Raw genomic sequence first — 24,111 nt, forward strand, 5'->3', positions numbered from 1 at the left:
TGCTTAACAGTTTGTGTGCCCGTACTTCCTTTCTGACATGGAAAAGAATATATGCTTTCCGGTGTTCATAGGACTGCTTAAAAAAATAACCTTATATACAAACATCATTAAATCTGAATCCACTTATTGAGATGTGAATAATTTATTAAAACCCAAAGAATCGATCTTTACGATGACTACACTCCCTTTTAGTCATTCATTTCAAGTTAAGTATATCTATTAAACCAAGATGAATGCAATCTGCTGAGGCTGCCACTTGGAATGGGCCTTACGCTCACAAGTGGCAAAACAAATAAGGATAGGAGGTGATGATAACATGTATTTGGATGTAGAAGTTTTGATCACAATATGTTTAGGAATGTAGGTTATGGTGGTATAGAATTATTTTTTATTATATTTCCAGAAAATCAAAAAATATGTGACTTATAAATCTTTACATTCACTTTTAAAACTATTTTAATGATAAAAATAAATATCTGATCACAATTCTGATCATGGTGATATAGATCTTTCTTAAAATAACTTCTTAAATCTAATTACAAAAATAACACATGCTGAGAAATTTTGTAAAACAAAGAAAAAACACAAGTAAGAAAACAAAAATTACTATTAATACCAACATCCTGAAGATGTTGGTTACCATCCTGAGGGTGCTGGTTACTACTTCTAGCATGTTTTCTACATGTAGATAAGATATACACGTACACTAATAGCTAAAAAGGGGAGAGGCTTATCCTGCAGAATATTGCAGGCATTGCCCATGCATGCATTTCTTAACAACTCTTCTATATTTCTAGGAATTTTCTCTAGTAGGTATAGCAGTTAAGCCTGTTATATGGGAATAAAAATTGGTGAAATGTCAGCTATTTCTTACTATAATCTCTTAATTTTCTTGGAAGAAGTATGTTTAGGAGCAGCATCTTTTCTAAAAGTAATATTAAGTAGATCATATGTGATAATAATAATGGCAATGTCATATAAAACAATGATATTTAACAGCTTTATCTTGTTTTAATCTAAGTATCCTTTCTTCTAAATGCGGACGTCCAGTATCCAAGGAGATGCTCTGGATGAGGAGCCCTCACACCTCCCGCCCCTCCCCTCAGCTTCCCAGTGCAGCCTGAGCACGTGTGATAACCCCTAGTTCAGGGCAAAGGACAGAGGCTTTGGAGTTAAAGAAGACCTGGTCTTTGTCCTTATCCACAAGATCTCATATGAACTACTTAATCTCCTCTCAAGCCCCAGTGTCCTCACATGCAGAGCACGAATGATGTTTCTGGAGATGACACAATTTACATAATGCACTGAACTGTGTCAGGTAATCAGCAGCAGTGCTCAATAAACACTGATTCCCTTCTCCTCCCAGCTTCTTCCCCTAAGAGCTCAGTTCTCCCTCCAGAGAAAGCATAAAACAGGGATTGGGTGGGGAAGAAGATCAGTTTCAATGCATTAAAAATATTAAATCAGTTAACACATCAAGAAAAGTAAATCGGTTTAACATATTAAAAATGTTAAAAAGTAAAGTGGATTATCTACAAAATGTTCAATTCCTAAGTGAATGACTCACCATTGCTTACCAAACCCCTCAAACAGTAGAAATCCTCTTAGTGTGAGGGATCAGGAGGAAAAACTCAACAGCTTAATGAAAGGGCCCTTCAGCTGTGTTGAGCTCGGCTTACTCTCAGTTAAGAATCTTAAATTCTCATTAGTGGTATCAGTCCAGCTGCCCTCGCTACGAGGTATAAATGGGTGTGCTCCTTTTTATAATGCTCAAAGAATAATTGTTTTCAACAAGTTGAATTAATTAATAATAACACATTTTAAAGAATCAAAAATTAATAACCAGTTACGTGTTCTGTGTTGCTCCTGGTCACAGGAAGGGTAAGGAAAGCCTGAATTCCATTCAAGAGACATTTTACAGTAATTCCATAAAGTAGTTTCCACATGCACCAAATTTCACTTTCAGGGTTCTGAATGGCCATACCCGCTGCATGACAGGTAAGTGACATCTCCGTACTCAAAGTACCGAGGACACAGCATCGGCACCACCTGAGAACGTGTTAGAAATGCAGACGCGCCCACACCTACAGAATCAGAATCTGCAGCTTAACAAGGTCCCCAGGAGGTTCACATGCCCAGGAAAGTTTGGGAAGCAGTGCTAGCCAGTGAGTGCTCTGAGAAATCAAGTGAAAGTGAGGTTAAAATGGACTGTTTTTCCCTCAGGAACCTCATACTGCAGCACACTCTCATTACATCGCCAACTGCGTTGGGAAATCTGCCCACTGCTCACCAATGCAGGCCTCACTGTGGTTATCTAAGACCATTAGAGTTGGCTTCTTACCCCGTAACTGTTGAAAAGCTTCCAAAACTCCAACTCTGGAGAGCATGATTGTGAGAATCGGCACTGGCTCCTACCAAAGCCCACAGATAATGCTTGGAAAGCAATCAGGTCTCTCAATACTGAACGAAGCCCCTAACCACTGGGAGTACAACTTTGTAGGGCTGCTCTAGCCCTTTCCCTGCAAGAAGATGGAGTTAAGCTAGATTTGTGCTTCCAATCTACACTTAATAAAGCCTTGATATGACAGAGAAAACAAGAAGAGTAGCTAATATTTAAGAACACTGAGACTATCGTTCAGTGAAAGAGAAAGGGCTTTGGAGTCAGATATGCCTGGTTGGGAATCCCAGTCCAGTGCTCTTCAGTGGGGGCCATGGGCTTCTTTCCTTACCTATAAAAAGGAAACTGCCCCTTCCACTTTAGAGTCATGCACTAATTCATTCACCAGTTATATACTGAGTGCCTACTCTATGGTAGGAGCTGAGGATACAACTGAACTGACAGCCCAGAGTGCACTGGGAGGGCAGTCAAGGAAGCACGCAGCTTCAATCCCAGGCAGCCAGGACTGTGACAGGAGGCCTGGGGTGCTGTGGTTTTCCCTGTGAGGGGCGCCTGACTCACACTTGGGGGTTTCAACCAGGGATGCATGAAAAGTATCTAAGCTTAGGACTGACCCTGGAAGAGGAACCAGTCCGTTGGATGGGGGGAGGGAGGGACAAGAGGACAAAGAACACATGTGAGAGAGAAGCAAGGCACAGACAGCAGGGCTCAGAAACCACTTCAGGGGCCTGGACTTTATCCTGAAGACAGTGGAACAACCAAGGGTTTTAAGGCTCTAATCAGGAACGTGACACAATAGGCTTGCATTTTATAAGGGACAGTGAGGCAAGAGTCAACTACTGCACTGAGAGCTCTTGGTAAACATTCATTCCTTTCATTTTCTCTCTCCAGCTAAGCAGAGATGAGAGGGTTCTGAACCAATGACGAAATCAACCAACCCAAAAGAAGAAGATGCTCTCCTCTTTCCTATTAGCAAAGTCAGATCACACATCCAGTCAACTGGAGATGTGACTGTGGTTCTCCTGTTTTCAATGGTGTATGACTGACAGCCAAGAATCGTATATTCTCTTAATTGAAACAAGCAACCAGAGAGAAAGAACCCAAGTAATTTCTTTATTAACAATTCCCAGTTTTCAACACTCATGTTTCAAAGTTCCTAGCATTTATTTCCTACACTTGACTGCTTTATAAATCATACTGAGACTACACTGGGATTGAAAAATCCCTTTAGTGCAAATTTTCATTTGGGCGTCACTAAAAAACATCTGACAAAAGACCAATCCTATTTAGAATTCTGTCAAAGGAAATGTAGAGAAACTTCCTAATACTAAAATAACTCATCATCTCTTATGCAATAAAACCCCACTTACCAGCAAATACTTTATTCTTCCTTCTTTATCCTCAGCTAAAAGACCCACTGCATAATTGGCAGTGGAATTAATAACACCTGGTTTTTTGTAACATTCTCTATTTTGTGAATGTTCCACAATCAACAAAAAATATATCTAGGTGGAATTCACTACATAATTTATTTTACTTCATTTTAGCTTTGGGAATAAAATAAACATTTTGCTGACCAGATCAGAATAAGAGCAATTTACTTAAGTAGGTCTTATGCTCTGTAAAGAACCCATATATCAGATTATTTCTAGAGGTCAGCATCACATACATTGTGATTTTTCATTACCATGGATTCTTTTTTCATTTCTATAGTGGAATAAAGTCATCACATATTAGGCCTCACTCACCTGAGCATCTTGTTCGACTTGAGCCTCATCAATTCCAGCATCAGGGTCTCTATTTGCCTGTAAGAGATAATATGTCACATCATTAAATTATAAAGCATTTTCATTCAAAAGGAAAGACGGTTCCACCTGATGGTTATGCACATAAAGCTCTTTCTCTAGGAATAATATGCTTTTATTAAGATCATCCTACAATATTTCACACACCACACAGCACTATCCAAAACCTATCTGACCCTCCTGATTTTAAATACTGTGAAAGAAAGAGGATACTACTATCGAAAACAAATCTGTGAGTCAGTTAGTAAGAGTTTAGGTCAGATATTCCAAAAAACAAACAAGCACTGGCAACATACAGCCAGAATCATCCAAGTAGGAATCAACAAGTACCAGAAATTATTAAAAGAATTTTAAGTGACCGTACTTAACTAGACTCAGGCCGGTCCAACCTCAGACTTTTGAATCAAGCTATAATTAATCTCCACCCAATACCTGAAGGAGAACCACCAACATCCTCTGGTAGTACCCTGAAGTATCCCCCACCACAGCATCTTCCAGGCTTGAGCCATATTCTGTAACAAAACAATTTCATATTTATTTACATCTTCTTTCAACTAGGAAAAAATAAATCCTGCCCCACAAATCAAAGAGACATAAAAGAAGAAATATTACATTTGGTTAACATAAATTCTCTCTATTCCATCTCTGAGTGCTCTAAAGACCAAAGGCAAATGCTTTAAGTGAGTGATTAGAGAAAAATGAATAAAGGCTCCCAAAAGTACTCAATTCTGGCCTAAATCATGACTCAGCCATTTAGAAATTCTCTCAATCAATGTAATTATTAATCTTTAGACATATGATGGTACTGAAACACCCCCTAAACACAGTCAATCATAAGTTTAAACTTTGTTTTGCTCTCTTTCAAATCTTTTACATGATGAATTTCCAAACATCTTCCATGCTCTAATATTCTGAGTTTTCTTTCTTTGGGCATGGCCGCTCCTTCCCCTAATAACAAAGTTAACTCTGAGGGACAGCAATCATATTTTAAAGTATGCCCCCTCCCCACTCTATGTCCAGCTGTTCAACGCAAGGTCACAGGGAAGGGGAGAACTGGGACCTACACGAGTCTACAAATCCTTTTCACTAATTCTCAGACAGCTGCTATTAAAGACAAGGAGGTACTACTCTAAGGTATTTAAATATTTAATCATTATTTGAAAGCAAGTAAACTTTAAAAGCCTGAAACTTCTATTTTAAAAGGCCCAGAAAAGTTACATGTTTATTTCAACCAGTTATGCAAATACAAAACCATGCAGGACTCTTTGATTCCTTCTCCTCTAACACTTAAGTATATACTTAAGTATATATCACACTTAAGTATATATCAAATCCTATCAAATGTTTCTCTTTTCCCCAATTTATGCTCCTCACACCTCCCACCAACCTATGTTGGGCCATAATTACTGAATACGCAGTTTACCTCCCACACACATAGCTTCCTTATCAGCCTCTTGATTCAAATCTCCTTCTTCCCTCAATTGTTCCTTCAACATTCCATTGCCTATTCAGGAACTTACAATGCCCTTGAATCAAATCCAAATTCCTAATGCGGTCCATGCAAAACCATCTACAACCCAGCCTGACCTCGCGTGGTCAGTTTACCTTCCATTATGGACACGCATGTGCCCTCCACGAGGGCCAGGCTCTCTCCATTCCCTGACCATACTGTCTGCAGTCCAGGCTCCATGACGTTGAAGACATGGCACCTTAACCAAAAATGCTTTTTCTACCTCCCCAAAACCCACCTAGTCTTTTTTCCCCCAGCTTTACTGAGTTACGATGGACAGATAAAAACTGTATATATTTAAGGTGTACAACATGATGTTTTGATATACACATATGTTGTGAAATAATTATCACAATCAAGCTAACTAGCATACTATCCATCACCTCACACAGTTTTTGTTTTGTGGTGAGAACATTTAAGATATACTCTCTTAGCAAATTTCAAGTGTACAATACAGTACTATTAATATAGTCACCATGCTATACATTAGATCTCCAGAACTTACTCATCCTGCCTAATGGAAACTCTGTACCCTTTGACCAACACCTCCCCATTCCCTTCTCCCCTTCACCTTACCCCCAACCCCAGTCCCTGGCAACCACCTTCTTACTTTCTGTTTCTATGAGTTCTACTTGTTTAGATCCTACACATAAGTGGTATCTGCAGTATTAGTCTGTGTCTGGCTTATTTCACTTAGCATAATGCCCTCCAGGTTCATCTATGTTGTCATAAATGACAGGATTTCCCTCATTATGACTGAATAATATTCTACTCTGTGTGTGTGTGTGTATTTATACACACCATTTTCTTTACACATCCCTCTGCCAATAGACATTTAGTAAACCCATCTAGTCTTGCAACTCTGCTGAGTGTGTGATTTGCACCATGAAGTCTCCCCTAACATCGAAAGCTAAGAGGTCTCTCCTCTCTCAATGCATTCTTGCATTAAACGTTTTTGGTATTTGACTTTAGTTTGAATCTTAGCATCCTTCAACTACTGCAGTTGTTGCACGTCGTGTCACCCCTAAACAGACTCATGCAAACTCCTTGAGGACAGAAGCCGTGTTGTGCACACCCTCTGTGTCAGTATGCCACCGGACACACGGCCAGTGCTCGATAACACAGTGAAGTGGGACAAACCACACACGGCTATCACTCCCTTTCAGCACTCCATTTTTCATCCAGTAGCAAAAATGCTTACTCCTCAATCAACATCCCTAGAAAGAGATCTTTGACTATTACATCAAATAAAGTTCAAAGTTAAGATACATGTATCTCCTCTGCCTTACCGTTGAGACCTATCTGCCAAGAAGAGCAGCAGGAAAGAGAGATTCGACATTTCAGAAAGGTAATTATTTAGTTGCTTGAAATATCACACTGTTCTGATCTGCTGGGTTAACAAAGCCATTTCTAAGATTAACAAACAAGTGCCAAGAAGGAGACCCATTTCCCTAGCCAAAGGCACGAGGCTTGTAATCTGCTGATCGAGCTGACAAACCAGACGGTCCGACCCTCCTCCATCTGGTGGGAGGAAAGAGTCAGCGACAAGAAATCTGACAAGGAAAGAACTCTCTACCTAATTTTCTATTTCATTTTCTCGATTCCATTCACAGGATATACTTCAGATTGAAATATAGATTTTTTTTCATGAAAAAGGCACACTAACAAAATCAAAATGCAGAGTGTTTTATTCAAGCATTGCCATTAGCTCAAACAACATACACTTACTCAAATGTTTTTATCAACTCCGATTTGGAAAAAGGTTTAGGTTTCTTTTCTAAGATTCCAAAGCTGCTTTTTAGGTAACTCTTAATTTCTACTAACATAAAACTGAATTTGTTTTAAATGAAGAAAAACCGCTTATACCTTACAGTTAATGTAAAAGAAAGACAACTTGTATATCCCACCATGCATTGTAAATCCTATGCAAAAGTAAACCCCATCTTCACCAGCAGCTTCTTATAAACCACTAAAGCAGTTATAGGTAAAAAGGCAACCTTTTCCTTACTAAAGGAGAAAAACGGATTCAACCGTAGCTTATTCATCCATTCAATAATCATGTATTGCCTGCCTCCTGTACCCATGAAGGAAGGACTGCACTCACATCAGAGAAATGAAAGGAGGGACAGTGGAGATGAAGCAGAAATATAACCTGAAACATTTACCTTCTTCATAAACTTCCTTTATGGCTCTTAGTTCTTCAGGTGTCCTTGAAGCAATAATTTCTGTGAGGACTTTTTCATTGGTCCCAGCTCCCTGTGTGGAGATTTATTTTTAATAGAGGAAACATGTCAGTAAGATTAAAAAGAATGTTATTTTCCTAGTATAGATATTACCCAAATTGCATAATTATATAAATATTATCCAACATAACATGAACTTCTATGTATATGAGTTCTATTACAACAGAAATTTGAAATTTTCTCTCCAAAAACAATTTATTCTTTTTTGTTTAATGAAACACAATATTTATTGTATGTATGTGTGTATATATGTATATATATAACCAGTTACATAAATTTGTAACTTGTAATTTGACCAGTTAATTCCAGTTTAAAAGTAAAACATTTTAATGAAACATGAAATGATTTTTAAAAAGCTGAAATGTAAAAATGAAAAATTTACATAAATTTAGAAGGAACATTGATACTTAAACAATCCATATCTCAAAACATAAACCCTTGCCCCCAAGTTAAGTTCTCAGTGGAGTCATAGGGAAATTGTGCTTCAAAGGTAACAATAAATACAGCATTGCTTAGTTATTAGGAATTGGGTACAAAGGAATTGGGACTTGCTTTCTGGATTTTTAAAAAATAATTTTAGTTTTCCTTTTTCTGTTTATAAAAATCGTACCTACAGTGCTAAATTAGATGTAACCACACAACTGAGCTTAATTTAGAAAGATAAATATATAGAGACATATAAAATTTTCTTTATATTTCTGTTTCTTTACCAAAAATCAAGCACTGAAAAACCTAGGTTCATCCTCTGACAGAATTTCAGCTGCTGCTAACATTTCAGAAGGACTCTGCAAAAAAGCACTTTTCTCAATAAACCTAAGAGTTTGTTTATTCCAAAGAATCACTGTAGGAAAATGAAGAGACTAAGCATAATCTAGCTCCTATCTGGATGAACCTTCTCCTCTCTGTACTCCGTAACTAAGAATCACTGAGCTACATCATCTCCTTGTTGTTTAATCTCAATCTGCCCATTCAAAATCTAACTGTTAACCACTGAACTTCTTCCTGTCTGGTAAATCTAAACAAATATTTCAATGCAGTCATATTTATACAATATTCCAAACACCAGTCAAAGGAACACACATTTAGTTTTTGCTACAACTGAAATTACAACAAGTTTACCAGTTACTTCATTTTAGTGTTTAGAAGTACACGAAAGATTTTGTGACAAAAAAAGAAAAAAAGAAAAAAGAAAATTAGACATGAGGACTTTGAGACCAAAAAAGAAATAAGTAAATATAAAAAGAAGTATAGGAGAGAAGGAACGAGTATTAGAAGATCTTTATCTTGAAAATTCTCCCTGAAGCTTTACTGTTTAACCTAAAATGATAAGCAATACTATTGTTCCCCAAGCAATTTGCTATTTAAAAAGATAAAATACCTCACCTGTAATATTTTTTAAACACTTTTAAAAATTAGGAGACAGGCATGAAAATAAAATATAAAAATCTATAAAAAATAGTAAAAATTTAAATAGCCAATATTATCGGGTTTAAGTACACAAAAAGACTGAAAGACACACTTGTAATTTTCTCCCTTCTTTACTTCTTACTGCCTCCTACAGCTCCTGTCATCCAAGCAACTCTCACTGAAGTAAGTCAAATAAAATTTTTAATACATAACAATTAAGATACAGTAATTACCAAAACAAAATAGTATTATCTACAACAGCAACATTCCTCTCACTCATCCTTTTTACCTTAAGGGCATGCTTCAGTTCATAGGCATCATAAAGCCGAGAGGGTTTCATCAGAGCCACAATTAATTTTTCAAATTTTCCAGTTAGTTCTGATTTCAGGTCATCCAGAAGATCCTAATTCACAGAAAATATAAATTTGTTAACCAGATAGAAACGTTAAGGAGATTCTTCTTAAATATAAATGATAGCCCCCTTGTACTAATGAATTCTTTATGTAGCTGTCTCCAAGTAGAAGGCACATGAGCTAAACAACCCCATAACCTTGAATAATATAGTATACTTTTCACACATGACCTACATACACCTAAGCTAAGGCAAAGCCATCTATGCATGAAGGTATTTATTTTTACAAAATTTTTTCTTTTTTTTTTTTTGCCACTGCTAATTGGATATGTTAGAAAATGTTTTTCTTAACTTGAAGAGTTGGAAAAAAATGAATACCTTCAAAAGTAGACTAAAGATATTTTACTTTTAAAATACTATTCTGAGAAACACACGTATCTTTTTAAAAAATTCCCCCCCAAAAATTATAAATACATTTTTCCAAAGGATAAAATTTAGCTTATCATACCCAAACATAACAATTTTTTCTTTTTTCTCAATATCTAGTAACATTCTAATAAATAACAGATTATGGTCATTATTATGCTCCTGACTACTGAGAGACATCTGTTACTATGGGGATATGGTGTATATAATTGTGAAAAGAAAGACTACAGGTTATTTCCTACCTATAAATTTCAGCATACCAGGCAACTATAAATGGTGCTTAGAATACTTTCCCTTTTTGCTTTGCATTTGTTTCTCAATGAAATGACAATACAAGTTTTCAGAATAACAAGATTACATTTAAGTTTTTTATGCATGCACTCATTCATTTAATGAATTTAAAATTACTTTGAATTGTAATCAAATAAGAGCAATTAAATCAATTAATTAAAAATCCATCAATTTTTTTTTTTTTTTTTTTTTGAGACAGAGTCTCACTCTACTGCCCAGGCTAGAGTGCCGTGGCGTCAGCCTAGCTCACAGTGGCATCAAATTCTTGGGCTCAAGCAATCCTCCTGCCTCAGCTTCCTGAGTAGCTGGACTACAGGCATGTGCCACCATGCCCGGCTAATTTTTTCTATTTTTAGTAGAGACAAGATCTTGCTCTTGCTCAGGCTGGTCTCCAACTCCTGACCTACAGCGATCCTCCCGCCTCGGCCTCCCAGAATGCTAAGATTACAGGCGTGAGGCTCCTGGCCCAGCCAAAAATCCATCAATTAAAGTCACCACAAAAGGAACCAAGACTGTAACTGTGTCATAAAAAACATTGTAATACAGGCTTACATCTAGAAAATGGATAATAAAACAATCCTGAGTATAGAAGGTAAAAAGAGGGGCAGTTATCACGATGGAACCTTTTGACACCTCTACAGCATCAAGCAGGGAAAAGCGATTATGTGAGGATAAGTTGGGTGAGCATTGTATACCAACATCTGATAATTTGGAGGAGAGGTGAAAAGAAAAAAAAAAGTAGGGAAGTCAGAATCACAAAATAAATGATGCTTATAAAAAATACTAGCATATTCCAAAGTAGTCTTATAACTCACAGCTACCCTCCCATTCTACCCTGGGATGAAGTGCAGTCTTACCCTGCCAAATAGAGTTTTAAAAGCCGCAGCGATTTCCTGGCGCTGAGCATTACTGCGGGATGTCAACAGAGTCAGGATGCTCTCCTCATCGGTTCCTGCAATTTATGGTTAAGAATGACAGTTCGACTCCCACATGCCCACCCCCCAGCCACCCCTGTACCCAGCTCCCCAGTCACTTTTATTTCTTTACCTCTCTGAGAATATAAAATGTTTTATCAGTTTCTTAAAAATATAAAATTTACAATATATAAAATGCTAGAGTTCCAACACATACTATTCCCCTATTCCCGACATATATTATGAAGTAGGTAGAAAAATACTCCCGACCTTTGAAAAACTGAGTGCATCTAGTTTTTCATGCAACAAATAGTTACTCAAATAACAGCTATTCACAATGCACAATGTGCTGGGTGTTACAGGGGGTTGGGAGAAGAGAAAGACATAAACTCTGGCTTCAAATTACAGACAATTTAGGGTGAAAAATATAAAAACATAAATAACTGTGAGCTAAGACAGAATGTGACAAGTGCCTCAGGAGAGGTCCAGGTGTTAAACAGGGTTCAAAAGGGGGGCTCTCAGCTGATGGGAGGTGGAAGGAAGTTTCAGGAAAAGCTTCACGGAAAAAGTAACACTCAAAACAGTCTTGAAGGACGGAAGGATTGTGAAAGGCAGTGATGCAAGGAAGGCAGGTTTTTAGAACAAGGGAAAAGCTCAGCAGTGGGAAAACACAGGGCTTTTGTAACTAGCAGATAACCCGGCATGGCTGGATGAGAGAACACATCAGGCAGTAAAGGGAGATGGGTCTGAAAAGGTGGGCTGGGACACTACGGAAGGCCTTGCAAGGCCAAAAAGCATGTGAACAGTAGTGCACAAGGAGCCTGAGCACAGGAAGGCAGTTACACGTGGAAATCCTCAAGATGGGAGGTTTTTAAATGGCTAGAAAAGGGGCCAAGGAAAGAGAAGAGAGTCACATATAAGAGACTTGCAGAACGAGAACTGGATATCTGACCGGGCAGAGGGAACAGAGCTGCAAAGCTGCTCACTCTCGGGCACGGCTGCATCTCCACTCAGGCCGCTACAGCACAGTAAAGGTGACAAGCTCAAAAGCACAGCGGCTGAATTTCACTGCCTGTTCAGTTCTAGAGACCGAATATTAGGGATGGTCTCCATTATTACTGGTTTATCTTAATGTATCTTTTGTCCTATAAATTTCAGATCGAAATAGTCTAAAATTTATCTTACTGTAATCAATGACGTTTTGTCTAAAAAAAACAAATGGTACATTTTTTTAGAACAAAAAGGAGGCTAAATTTACCCAGGCCTTTCATGGCCTTCCGAAGAGTTTCTGCATCCGCCCGCTCATCAAATCCAGGGAAGTCACTCACGGTGCCTTTGCGAAGCTAAGACAGGAAACAGTGGTATTACTCACATCATGACAAATACGACAAAGCAAACAACACAAACAATAAGCCATTTGCTACATATCACACTTAGTAATTAAACAAATTTACCGTTTGATAAGATTTTTGACCGCATTTGACATGGGAAGTAGACCATTTACAATGTGGATCCACAGGGCCAACTCAGCGCACAAGCTGCCCTGACCACCTGCAATACCATTAGTGGGAAGGCTGGCTCCCTCCTCCCCGTGATCAAGCCCCGCCAACACCTCTGCGTTCACAGAGGGCACCTCCTTGCAGGCCTCCTTCCTCCCACTAAGTCTCTCACCACCTTGATCTAGGAACACGCTGAACCTGCACTGAACCTTAATATCCCACCCTGAGCACTCACTTCCAAGCAATGCTCTTACTACATGTTTTTTCATCAAAGTCCTGTCTCTGTATACTTACTTAGGGATCTTAAGATAACCCACCAAAGCCTGAAAAGATATTTGGTAGTTCATGTGCCAGAAGAATACAAATCTTTTGAACTTGACAAAGGTGTACTGGAAGACATTCTTTACGAAGCTTCCTGTTACACGTTATCTCATATATAGTACTTTTAATAATCAAAATATTTTAATATTTCAAAGGAAGTTTGCAATGTTATTAGATCCTCAGAGTCAGAAGGCTTTACCAATATTGAGCCATAAATTCCTACCTTATGATTAAGGGAGGCTCCAGCATTTACTTTTACCAATAAATGTTACTGAATTCCCCCAAAACTCCTATTAAGGGACCATCCAAAACGGAGAAACAAACGGCTGCTCTGGTTTACAATCACATGTGTTATTACGAATGCAAGAAGCACAGTCACCTTCAAGGGGAAAAATTTCTTTTCTACCTCAGCCTCCAATTGCTGCATATGCCAATAATCATACCACTACTCAAATTTTAAAAGATGACAAAAGAAAGATAGCCATGGGAAAGGACTTCCACAGGACACAGTGTCAAAGGTCAGCTCAGTGACCTTCCCTCTTTAGTGGCACTAAATTATGCTTCCGAAAAAAGTGACACTCGTGGATCCAGGAGACAGTGACAAAGACTCTCTCCTTGACCAAATTTTGAACAGGCTCCTCTGAGCCCTCTTCTCAACTAGGCCTTGTCCCTGGGCCTCCTTTGCATGCCCAGCCCAGCTGCAGCAAGAATCTTGCTAAGCCACTTTAGGAAGGATATCTCTAACTCCTGGTATCTGATCACCCTCTCTTACGGATTCAATGTTTATGTCCCCTCAAAATTCTTATGTTGAAATCCTATCCCACAACGTGATATATTAGGAGATAGGGCCTTTGGGAGATAACTAGGATTAGAAGTAGTCATGAGAACACAGTCCCTATGATGAAATTAGTGTCCTTGTAAGAGTCCTGGGAGAGCTTGGTTCTCTCTGCTCTCTGCTGTGTGAGGATGTAAGAAGGTAGCAGTCTACAACTCAGAAGAGAATCCAACCTGAACCCTCACCAGAACCCGGGCATGCTGGCCCCCTGACCTTGGACTTGCAGCCTCCAGAATGGTGAGAAATAAATTTCTGTTGTTTGTAAGCCACCCAGACTACAGTATTCTGTTATAGCTGCCCAAAGGAACTAAGGCACCCTCTATGTCTGATCAGTGTCCTTATTCCCCACCCTTGACATCTGATCATGCTAGCCTGCCTTCAGCAAGAATCCTGTTGAGTGAGTTTATTGAGAAACTCCCTAACTTGATGTCTCCTCTTGGTAACTTTCCATCCACTGACCTCCTCACTCTGCGTGCTGACTGTAAATCCCCAGTTGTCTTCGCTGTATTTGGAGTTGGGCCTGATCTCTCTCCCCTATTATGATAGTCTGCAATATTCTTGAATGAAGTCTTCCTTACGGTCAGAATAATTTTTTCTTTAACAGTAGTCCCTCCTCTTATTCAAGAAGAAAAGATACATTGTTCTTTCCCGTGAACAGGGTGGGCTATGAGAGAACCTGTTGGAAAACCTGACCTCATGAAGTTCCTCCTGACCTTAACTCCTTAGATCAAGAGTTATGATCATGAGGCCAAAGGACACGACCCAAGAGAAGAAAAGGTGTTTTTCAGGCTGTATCCCAGACCCAGATTGTTGACTGGTAGCAGCTTTCATTTCCTCAGTCCCTCAGCTAAACGAAGGACTGTGGCCAACCAGGAAAAGGGGTGGGAGGACCTTTCTCCCACTTGTCTTGTGGAAAGGTCATCAAACTAAGCCAGAGCTGCTCATTCCTCCAAGTGGGAAATCCACCCACAGCCAGGCTAGTCTCCATTCCCACCCCATCTAAGGAGCACTGATGCATGAAGACCAATAAATCCCCCTCCATTAGTTCTGTAGCTTGAGCCATATGAAATTGAATGGTTGAATATTGGCAATTTCATATGATTCAACATAATTAAAAGGTGCTATAGGTTAGGAGAGAAATTGGTAAGATTTGAGAAGATAGTCCTTCAAAATTAGCTTGGGTTAGGAAAGTTATTTCTCTCAGATCAAACTACAGTTTTTGTTTGATTGATTATGAAGACAACATCAATATCATTGTATAAATGAATAAATACCACAATTTTTCTTAATGTGAGAACTTAGGACTGCCTGCCCTTGCAGTTTACCTGTCTGTTTATTCAATTCACCCAACAATCATCTTCTGAATGCCTTTCGTGTGCAAAGTATTGGTTAAGAGTCAGGGTCCCTAAAGTCAAGTAGAAAATGACAGGCGTGTAACTGACCAAGAGCAGGAGAGGATGTACACAGGCTGGATCAGGGTACTGTGAGCACATAAAGGGTGACTGAGTTGGAAAGAGTAGAAAGAAAAGAAATATGGGGAAAATTTCAAAAAATGCCTTGAAGGTTGCTTGTGAATATGCCAGGCTGGTTCAGGAAAGTAGAGAAGTATAGGAGAGTATTTTTCAGCATGCATAAAAGCATGGAAGAACAAAACAATCGATCTGATACTTTGGATAAAGGGTTAAGCATTTCAACAGAGTGGAACAAGCAGTAAAGTTGAATAGAAAAACAAACAAGGGGAAGGTCACATTGAGGGGAGAGGAGGAGCACAAAGGCCATGCTAAAAAGCCCAGACGTCACCCCCCTGGGCAACAGGAAGCCATTAGAGCAGCAATCTACAACCTTTTTGCTTTTTGGCATCAGGGACAGGTTTCATGGAAGACAATTCTTCCACAGATGGTGGGGGGGATGGTTTTGGGATGATTCAAGCGCATTACATTTATTGTGCACTTTATTTCACTGATTATTACATTGTAATATATAATGAAATAATTACACAACTCACCATGGGCTGGGGACCCCTGCATTAGAGGACACACAAACAGGGAAGAACAGTGTCAACTCTGCACAGTGATATGACTCTGGCAGTAGTAGGGACCTGGAATGGACTGTGCATGAGTGGAGACAGGGAGACTGTTTCAAAACTAACAACACAAAAGAAGGTCAAGAAGATCTGATCAAAGGCAGGGGAATGGAAATGGAAAGGAAAACACAAACAGAAACAAGAGCAGGGTAGAAGGGAACTATTTAGGATGATTCTGGCTTTGGATGGGGAAGAGATGGCTGGTTTTGCATTTCTCCATCGTAGGCATCTCAGAAGAGAAGCAGGCTTGTGAGTTATTGGCACACAGTGGTAGCTGGAGCTGCCTGAGGGGGCCACCACCCAAGGCAGTATTAATGGAGTGGAAAGAAGAGCCAGAGAAGAAGGGAAGGGAAGGTGATCGACAGAATGTCAGCTAATATCTGGTGAGTGCAGCAATGAGCCAGGAACTGTGCTCAGGGCTTCACATGAGTCGTCTCAATAAGCCCCCAGCTATGGTTTGAATGCTTGTTTCCTGTGAACCTCACATTGACGCTTAATCCCCAATGAGGCAGTATTGAAACGTAGGGCCTTTGAGAGGTGACTGTGTCATATAAGGGCTCTGCCCTCATGAATGGATTAATCTATTCATGTACTAATGCATCTATGGGTTATCATGGGAGTGAGACTGGTGGTTTCACAAGACGAAAAAGAGACCTGAGCTAGCACACTCAGCCTCCCCACCGTGTGATACCGTGAGCCGCCTCGGAACTCTGCAGAGTCCGCACCAGCAAGAAGGCCCTCACCAGACGCAGCCTCTCCACCTTGGACTTCCAGTCCCCGTAACTCTATGAAATAACGTCCTTCACTTTATAAATTACCCAGTTTCAGGTATTTCCGTTATACGCAAGAAAAAATGAACTAAGACACCTCATTTTACAGACGAAGAAACACACTAACTTAGAAAGATTTGGCGAGTCACCCAATTGACCAGGAAATAAGCAAGTGGCAGAGCTGGAACTTGAACTCAAGCCACGGGACCGTGGCCCTGAGCTCTTAAACACGAAGCTACACTGCACAAAGCCCAAAGGCAAGAAGAAAATCCAAAGAGGTTGATGGCGTCGAAGCCCAAGGACACAAACGTTCCCAGAGGAAAGGAAGAAGAGGCAGTGTCCAATACCACAGTCAAGTAAGAAGACCAAAAGGGTTCCCTGGATTTGGTAAGTAGAAGGTCTTTGGTGGTGATAAAAGACTGGCTGTAGGACACTCAGGAGTGAATTGAGAGGCAGATCGTCTCAATGACACTCCATTTTACAAACAACAGTGTATAAAAACACGTTTTAAAAAAAGAAGAAAAATAACAGACTTGATCCAGTGTGTAGGCTATGAAGAAACAGATAGAGAGGTTACAAATAGGGCAGAGGTTAAAAACAGAAGAGACAGGAGGGATATGCCTCAAAGAAAAAAACTATCTGACCCCAGTCACTGAAGGAAATTAGGTGCAAGATGAAAGGAAGAGAAGTGTCCTCAAAAATCACAGCTACTAGCTATGAAGAAGAAATAACTGCTGGTCATATTTTTGAGAGCTTTCTAGAAATTGTGAAACCCTTTTGCTACATTCCATGCGATCAGAGTCACCAGTCAAAGCTAGCCAAGCCATGTAGTGGTATTAAGGGACCAGATGTGAATCACAGACATGAGTCATAAGGGCAGAACCCTTTTTTGGACATCCTGCCCAAACCCCACCACTGCCACACAAAACTGTCTGCAAATGTGACTTCACGTGACTCATAGCAGAGGGCTTCCCCTGTTCCCTGGAGTCCCTGCACTCCACCCAGGCTGATGCCCACTCTAAGCAGGTCCTGTTCCCTTCGCCCATCCTCAGTTTATCCTCAATTCCCTCTATCCCCCACCACTAGTGCCTTACCAAGAGAATCATTATATATTCTTAGACAATACTTGACCAAAACATATAATTCACTCTTTTAACTCTCACCATCAAAAGTATTCATTCTTTAGCTCTATAATTTTGTTGGCTTTTTTCTTTTCTCTAAATGAAAAGTTCTTTACCCTCAAAGACTAGGTCGAAATAAAATGAACACAATTAACCAAGAAACAACTGAAGGGTTGCTTTTCTAGACATTAAAACTCAGACACAGGAAAATAATACATAACAACAATTTCAAGTTTAAAGATGAGAAAACATTCACTTGCCTGGAATATTTTAAATAAAACTTTCCTGAAGGAATGGAAGTTTGTCTTCCAGTTCTATGTAATCAATATTTAATCAAACAGCCACCCAACATTCCACACAATCTAACTCAGAGCCAGAAATCGATGCAGCCAGAAGCCTCCCTGCCAGTATGAGAATGTCTTTCCTTAGCAAATACCAATAAAATTGGAAGTTAAATTGTGTGCTCTTAGAAGTTGTGCAAGAATAACAGTGATGCCCTGAGTTACAGTGGCCAAGTGGCATTAGCCTCCCATGAGTTCATATTAGAGCGCAGGGGAGAATATGCTATTTTACCTAACTGTTCAATCGGCCATCTGTGAATAACACTTGAAAAGCGATATCGCTAACCAATTTATTCACACCAGTGCTTTAGAAATAAATCAGGTTTATAGATTTCTCATACTAGAAAAGTGTAAACAGATTCACAACCTTATTTCCTTTTGTATCTAAACAAGGGGCACAAATCTAATGAATATGGCTGATCCTAGGCAAAGGTAGGAAATAAGTTAGCTTCAAATCCTTTTTAGTTATAGGAAGAAATAAATAATATATAAACAGATGAACCTATAGAGATAAAAGAGCATTCAGAGATCATACCCTACTCGTTACTAAATAATGCCACCTAAATGTTTTATAAGGAGCTCAAATTCAACAAACCCACTACTGTCTCTTTCCCACCTCAAACCTGCATTCTTTTCTCAAAGAAAAACACAATCAACCACGGTCAAGCAAGTCAGTCATCTTGACCTTCACCTGACCCTTTATTAGCAACCACCATCCACCCCACCTATGCATCAGATTTGCCCACTCTTTTTCATAGGCCCTGCCTACTGAAAGTCCCAGCCGCTACCTAGTTTAAGCACTTGAGGTCTCACTGAGATTATTGCAACAGATTCCTAAGTGGTCTTCTAATATCCAGCTTCCCTCTCCCCGCTCTCAACCCCCACCCCATTATCCTATCTCTCCACACAAAACTGTCTGCAAATGGGACTTTACGTGACTCATAGCAGAGGGCTTCCCCTGTTCCCTGGAGTCCCTGCACTCCACCCAGGCTGATGCCCACTCTAAGCAGGTCCTGTTCCCTTCGCCCATCCTCAGTTTATCCTCAATTCCCTCTATCCCCCACCACTAGTGCCTCACCAAGAGAATCATTATATATTCTTAGACAACCATCAAATTGGCACCAGGGAGATCTTTGTTAAATACAAATCTCACCATGACCCACCCTGACTTGCAACTCTTTGATAGCTCCTCATTATCTATAAAATGGTTGATAAGCTTTAGCTCTGGCTCCTGTCTACTCATCTGGCATCCCTATCAAAGACAAGGCTCTATTTCCCCACCTTACTGCAGCTTCACTCCAGGAATACCATACTACCTGCATTTCCTGGTCATGCCAAACTCTTTTACACCCCTAAGTATTTACATTTGCTGTTGTTGCCTCTATGTGTAATGGCTTCCTTCCTTTGTCCTATACAACTAATGCCAGCTAGGTAACCTCAATTTCCTCTTCTGTGAAAGAGAAATAGTAGTATTTATTTCCAAAACTGTATTATGAGGACTATTAATAAATAAGGCAGACAAAGGACTTTGCAATGCATCTATGATGCATCTTTGATATCAATAAATCTTACTTCCATTTCTTATTGCACTTCTCATGTCTAACAATACCTGGCACATAGTGGGAATGCAAAACCTTCATACATTCATGAATGCATGCACAAATGGAAAATAAACATAACAGTTAACAACTAGTTTCCAAAGAAATGAAGCTAACAGGAAGAATAAACATTCTTTCCCAATAATCAATTGTTTATATGTTTATGTATTATAGAAACTACTAAACTCAAAGACTGGGTCTAAAAAATACTGAAAGCAAAGGTCTTAGGAGCACTAGTTTTTTTCTAAAAAAAAAGTGATGCATTTGTGAAATTTTAAAATAGTATAAAGGTTATATGAATAAATTTTATTTCAGAAATCAATCTATGATGTAAAAATATTGTCATATTCCTACTATTTTGAACTTCTAAGTCATTAAAAAAGAAAAACACTGACTGCCCACCTCTAACTAGCTTGATCACCTACATAGGTCTTCCAAGGGGCACTGGATACTAGATAAGGGAGTTAGGGTTTGCTGAATGCCAATGAATTGCTCAGTGGCTTGCAAAGCAGCCAAGCAATTTTGGATCTAGTTCTTTTTCAATATCCAAAATGAAGACAAGAGTCAAAGGGATCAGGAACTGAAAGAGACTAACCTAGAGCAGTACAGGCTATGGGTAAACAGGTAACCCTAATCTAAGATCCCAAGAGCCAATTATTAGCTACAGAGAGATTTGACTTTAAAAGGGAATGGCATGAAAACACACAACCAAAATCTAGTTAGCGCCTCTAGAATGAGCCTCATCTCAAATTTATTTCTTTACATTGATCCTACTTGCTGTGCAGGATCTTTGTAAACTATTACAGCATAATAATTTCAAACCAACCCCCAAATTTGTGATCAAACCTTATACAATTTAAATATATACCACAGAGATAACGCTGATGTTCATGAAGATTCTAGTGAACAATTATGTAGCTTAGTTTTGCCTTCATGAGATTCCTACTGCCCAAAATATATTAACTCTTTATAAACAGCATTTAAATAAAATTAAGTTCAAATTGCAGAAAATCTAATTTTTAAAGTCTGATTATCTTAAAAATGACATAAAAGTCTTAAATTGAATTAAAATGTATTAAGTGGATCACTCATCTATGAAATACAGCCAACTCTTGATTTTTCCAAACCGAAGAATACAAGCCAATGTACTTTTATTTTTTTGTTGTTGTTTTTTTAGAGACAGAGTTTTGCTATGTTGCCCAGTCAGACCTTGAACTCTGGTGCTTGAGGGATCCTCCCATCTGAGCCTCCCGAGTAGCTGGGGCTACACAAGTGACGCACCATGCCTGGCTTTAATAGTAAATATTTTAACAAAATGTTTTATTTCCATGGTTTCCAAAGATAACTAATTACAAAGCTAGAGTGAAATTCAACACTCTGTATCTTTTTTTAACATCACTTATAACTTTTATGATGATTAAAGACTGTGGTTTTGATAGAAAACAGTCCTGGTGTTGTATTGTGATAGAGATCACATACATAATTGTATAAAGCAAGCCACCATTCTCCTAGGTTTTATATATAGAATGGCCTTCATGCTATTAGCATTCTTTGAAATTATTAAAATTAATGTCCACAACTGGAAAACGGTTCATTTATACTATGTTTGAGTAAAGAGTCTACATAATGAAAAGGAATTGACAGAAAAACTCAGACTTCACCGAGAAACTTGCAAAAGAGATTCAAGAAATAGCCAAATGAGCAAGGATAAAGGGAATTATTCTTTGATGCTTGCTACATCCCCATGGCCATCACCACACTAGCATATCAAGATAGGAAAAACATTCCTCAGATAAAGGAAGTTAATTCCACGTAGTAGTATCCTTTCCACGGAGAAGAACCTAAACTTTCCACTTGAAGTAATATAAGACTTGGTTTATCGTTACATTTAAGAACAAAAGAGGAAGTAAGAATGGGAGCACTGTATAAATTTAATAAAGCTGCCAACTCATATTAATCCTCCCATTTTCACTTGGAAAGGACCTTGAAACTTTATTCAAGTTTGATAAGTCAATTTGATAAAAAGTGAACTACAAATAAGAGACAGTATTGTTTGAGCAGTTAAAACACTTTAAAAAAAAAAAACTATCTGGACTTTGACAAGCCAATTAAATTGACAAGATCTGTGAAATCAGTTTTGGGGTGGAGTTTTTAAGCATTGATATGCACAAAAGATTCTATTAACATAACATGGTCAATTTTTAAATACTGCTATATATATTCACCAATTTTCTCTTTCCTACATTTTTGAGAAATATTAATAACAGCAAAAATGCCCATATTAGATAATCGGCTTCTGAAACAGTCCCAAGGCAAATTCAATTCAGAATTCGTACCACGAGTTCATTGCTTAAGAAAAACAGCTCTTCTGTTTAATCTGTTGCATGAAAAAGAATCGGTGCCCTATGACCAACAGTTCCTTTCAGTAAAATTGGGCTGAGCAACTGGAAAAAACCAATGCTGAACCACAGTATTAAAACACAGGAAACTTTGCGGGGGAAAAAAAAGGAAGCTAAGGAAAAAAAAACATGCGTTCGCCTCACATGACCACGATGAGCTGTTCCTACTCTGGTCTAATTTTAGCGACTCTTTGGATTTTGGGAAAGGCCCACTTTTACTCACTATTCATGAAAAGGGAGTGCGCTGCAATCGGCCACGTCACCGGCTGCTGCGCGCCACCGGAGCTTGGCCGCGTCGGGGCAGGTTCCGGGGGACACTCCGCGGGAAGAAAAGGGACCACAGGAAAGGGGCAACTAGAAAGGTGTAAGAGATTTCCCAGAGCAGATTCAGTGTTCTCCTAAACTTTTTTGCTTTCAAATGCTGGAACTCCTCTGTCGCGGCTTTACCTTGTGGGTAAATCCGAGCGCGCCGCGGGGCGCACGGCCTTACCTGTTCCATGGCGACTCGTCAGGTCAGGAGAAAGGGATGCAGGGCTGCAAGACAGGAAAGACCGCAGCTTTAGCGGGCCGCTCGCTGTCCCCGGCCCCGCCCCGAGCCCAGGTCTGGGAGAAGCCTGGGCGCTCAGACGGTCCCGAGAGCCCCGCCAGCGACCCGGGCCGACCGGTCCTCTCCGCAGCTCCGAGGCAGCGCTCGGCCGAGGCCCAGCACCCGGCCACCCCGCTCCCCCTCCGACGGGAGCCCCCTCCCCGGACCAGACGGCCACTCACCCAGACAGTGGGGACCCGAGTGCCCTGAACCTCCCGGAGAGCGGCGGAGCGCAGGGCACGGCAGGGATGCGGGCGGAGGAGCTCGGCAGCTGCACCCAGACTGCTCCAAGCAACGGAAACGCCAGCGGCCCCGCCCCGGCCCCGCTCCGCCCGGCCCGCCCCCGCCGGGGCCTCAGCCCCGCGCCCAGCCCGCCCCTGCCCGGGCTCAGCGCGCCTGCGTGGGGCGCGGCTCCTTCGCGGCGTCTCGTCGCCGCACGGGATGTCCCGCGGGTGCAGCGGGCCCGGCTGGGGCGCGGCCGCAGCTCTGCTGGCACCGGGAGGAGGCGCCGCTCCCCCGAGGGCCCCGGGGACCGCCTCGTCCTCGCGCGGCACGAAGGGCGTGGGAGCTGTCCAGGACTCGGGGCCTGGGGGCGCTTGGCCCTCTCTCCCTGCCGTGGCCTCGGAAACCGCGGCCTCGCTCGGTGCTCGGACATTTTTGTGTCAGTGCGTGGGCGTCTTTTTGGAGGCAAGAGAAAGTCATTGCAGCTAAGGACAGAGCGTCTTTGACCGTGGTATAGAAAAAGCGTGAAGCTTTGGGGGTCAGTTCCCAAATTGTTTTTGTGTCTGTTTTTGTTTGTTTTTAAGAAGTGTCAATGATTGCTTCCTAGATGGCCCTCTCTTAAATTTATAGCCCTCTAGCAGTGTATGTGAGGTCTTTCAAAGCCTTTGCCTCGAATCAGTTGAGGTTTTTTGTTTTTGAGACAGGGTCTCACCCTGTCGCCCCAGCTAGAGTGCAGTGGCGTCATCATAGCTCACCGCAACCTCAAACTTCTGGGCTCAAGTAATCCTCCTGCCATAGCCTCCCGAGAAGCTGGGACTTGATATGACTTAAAATTAAACCATGCCCCATATTGGTTCAACACAAAATATGAGTATGTGGAAGAGGGAGTGTCTGCAGGTATTGTAAGAGGATGGTGCTGGAAAAGGAAAAGGAGAAAGTGCCCTTCTCAGACTTACTGGGGTTTGGGAGGAGAGGCATGGGGCAGAGGCA

The 24,111-nt window shown here is 40.4% G+C and overlaps 1 protein-coding gene across 1 annotated transcript in view; it reads right to left on the bottom strand.

Moving 5' to 3' along the window:
• The window catches only part of ANXA5 (annexin A5), a 28,491-nt gene extending 5,232 nt beyond the window's left edge, over window positions 1-23,259 (bottom strand). The window contains exons 1-8 of the mRNA XM_012650410.1: window positions 23,082-23,259; window positions 22,804-22,847; window positions 12,605-12,689; window positions 11,290-11,384; window positions 9,653-9,766; window positions 7,879-7,969; window positions 4,636-4,715; window positions 4,147-4,203 (exon numbers count right to left, since the gene is read on the bottom strand). Of these exons, the coding sequence (XP_012505864.1) occupies window positions 4,147-4,203; window positions 4,636-4,715; window positions 7,879-7,969; window positions 9,653-9,766; window positions 11,290-11,384; window positions 12,605-12,689; window positions 22,804-22,812 (531 nt within the window). The 5' untranslated portion in view covers window positions 22,813-22,847; window positions 23,082-23,259. The remainder of the gene's footprint in view (window positions 1-4,146; window positions 4,204-4,635; window positions 4,716-7,878; window positions 7,970-9,652; window positions 9,767-11,289; window positions 11,385-12,604; window positions 12,690-22,803; window positions 22,848-23,081) is intronic.
• Between the last annotated feature and the right edge of the window lie 852 nt (window positions 23,260-24,111).

Source organism: Propithecus coquereli, unplaced genomic scaffold (assembly GCF_000956105.1).
Source record: "Propithecus coquereli isolate 6110/MARCELLA unplaced genomic scaffold, Pcoq_1.0 Scaffold323, whole genome shotgun sequence".
NCBI classification, from domain to species: Eukaryota; Metazoa; Chordata; class Mammalia; order Primates; family Indriidae; genus Propithecus; species Propithecus coquereli.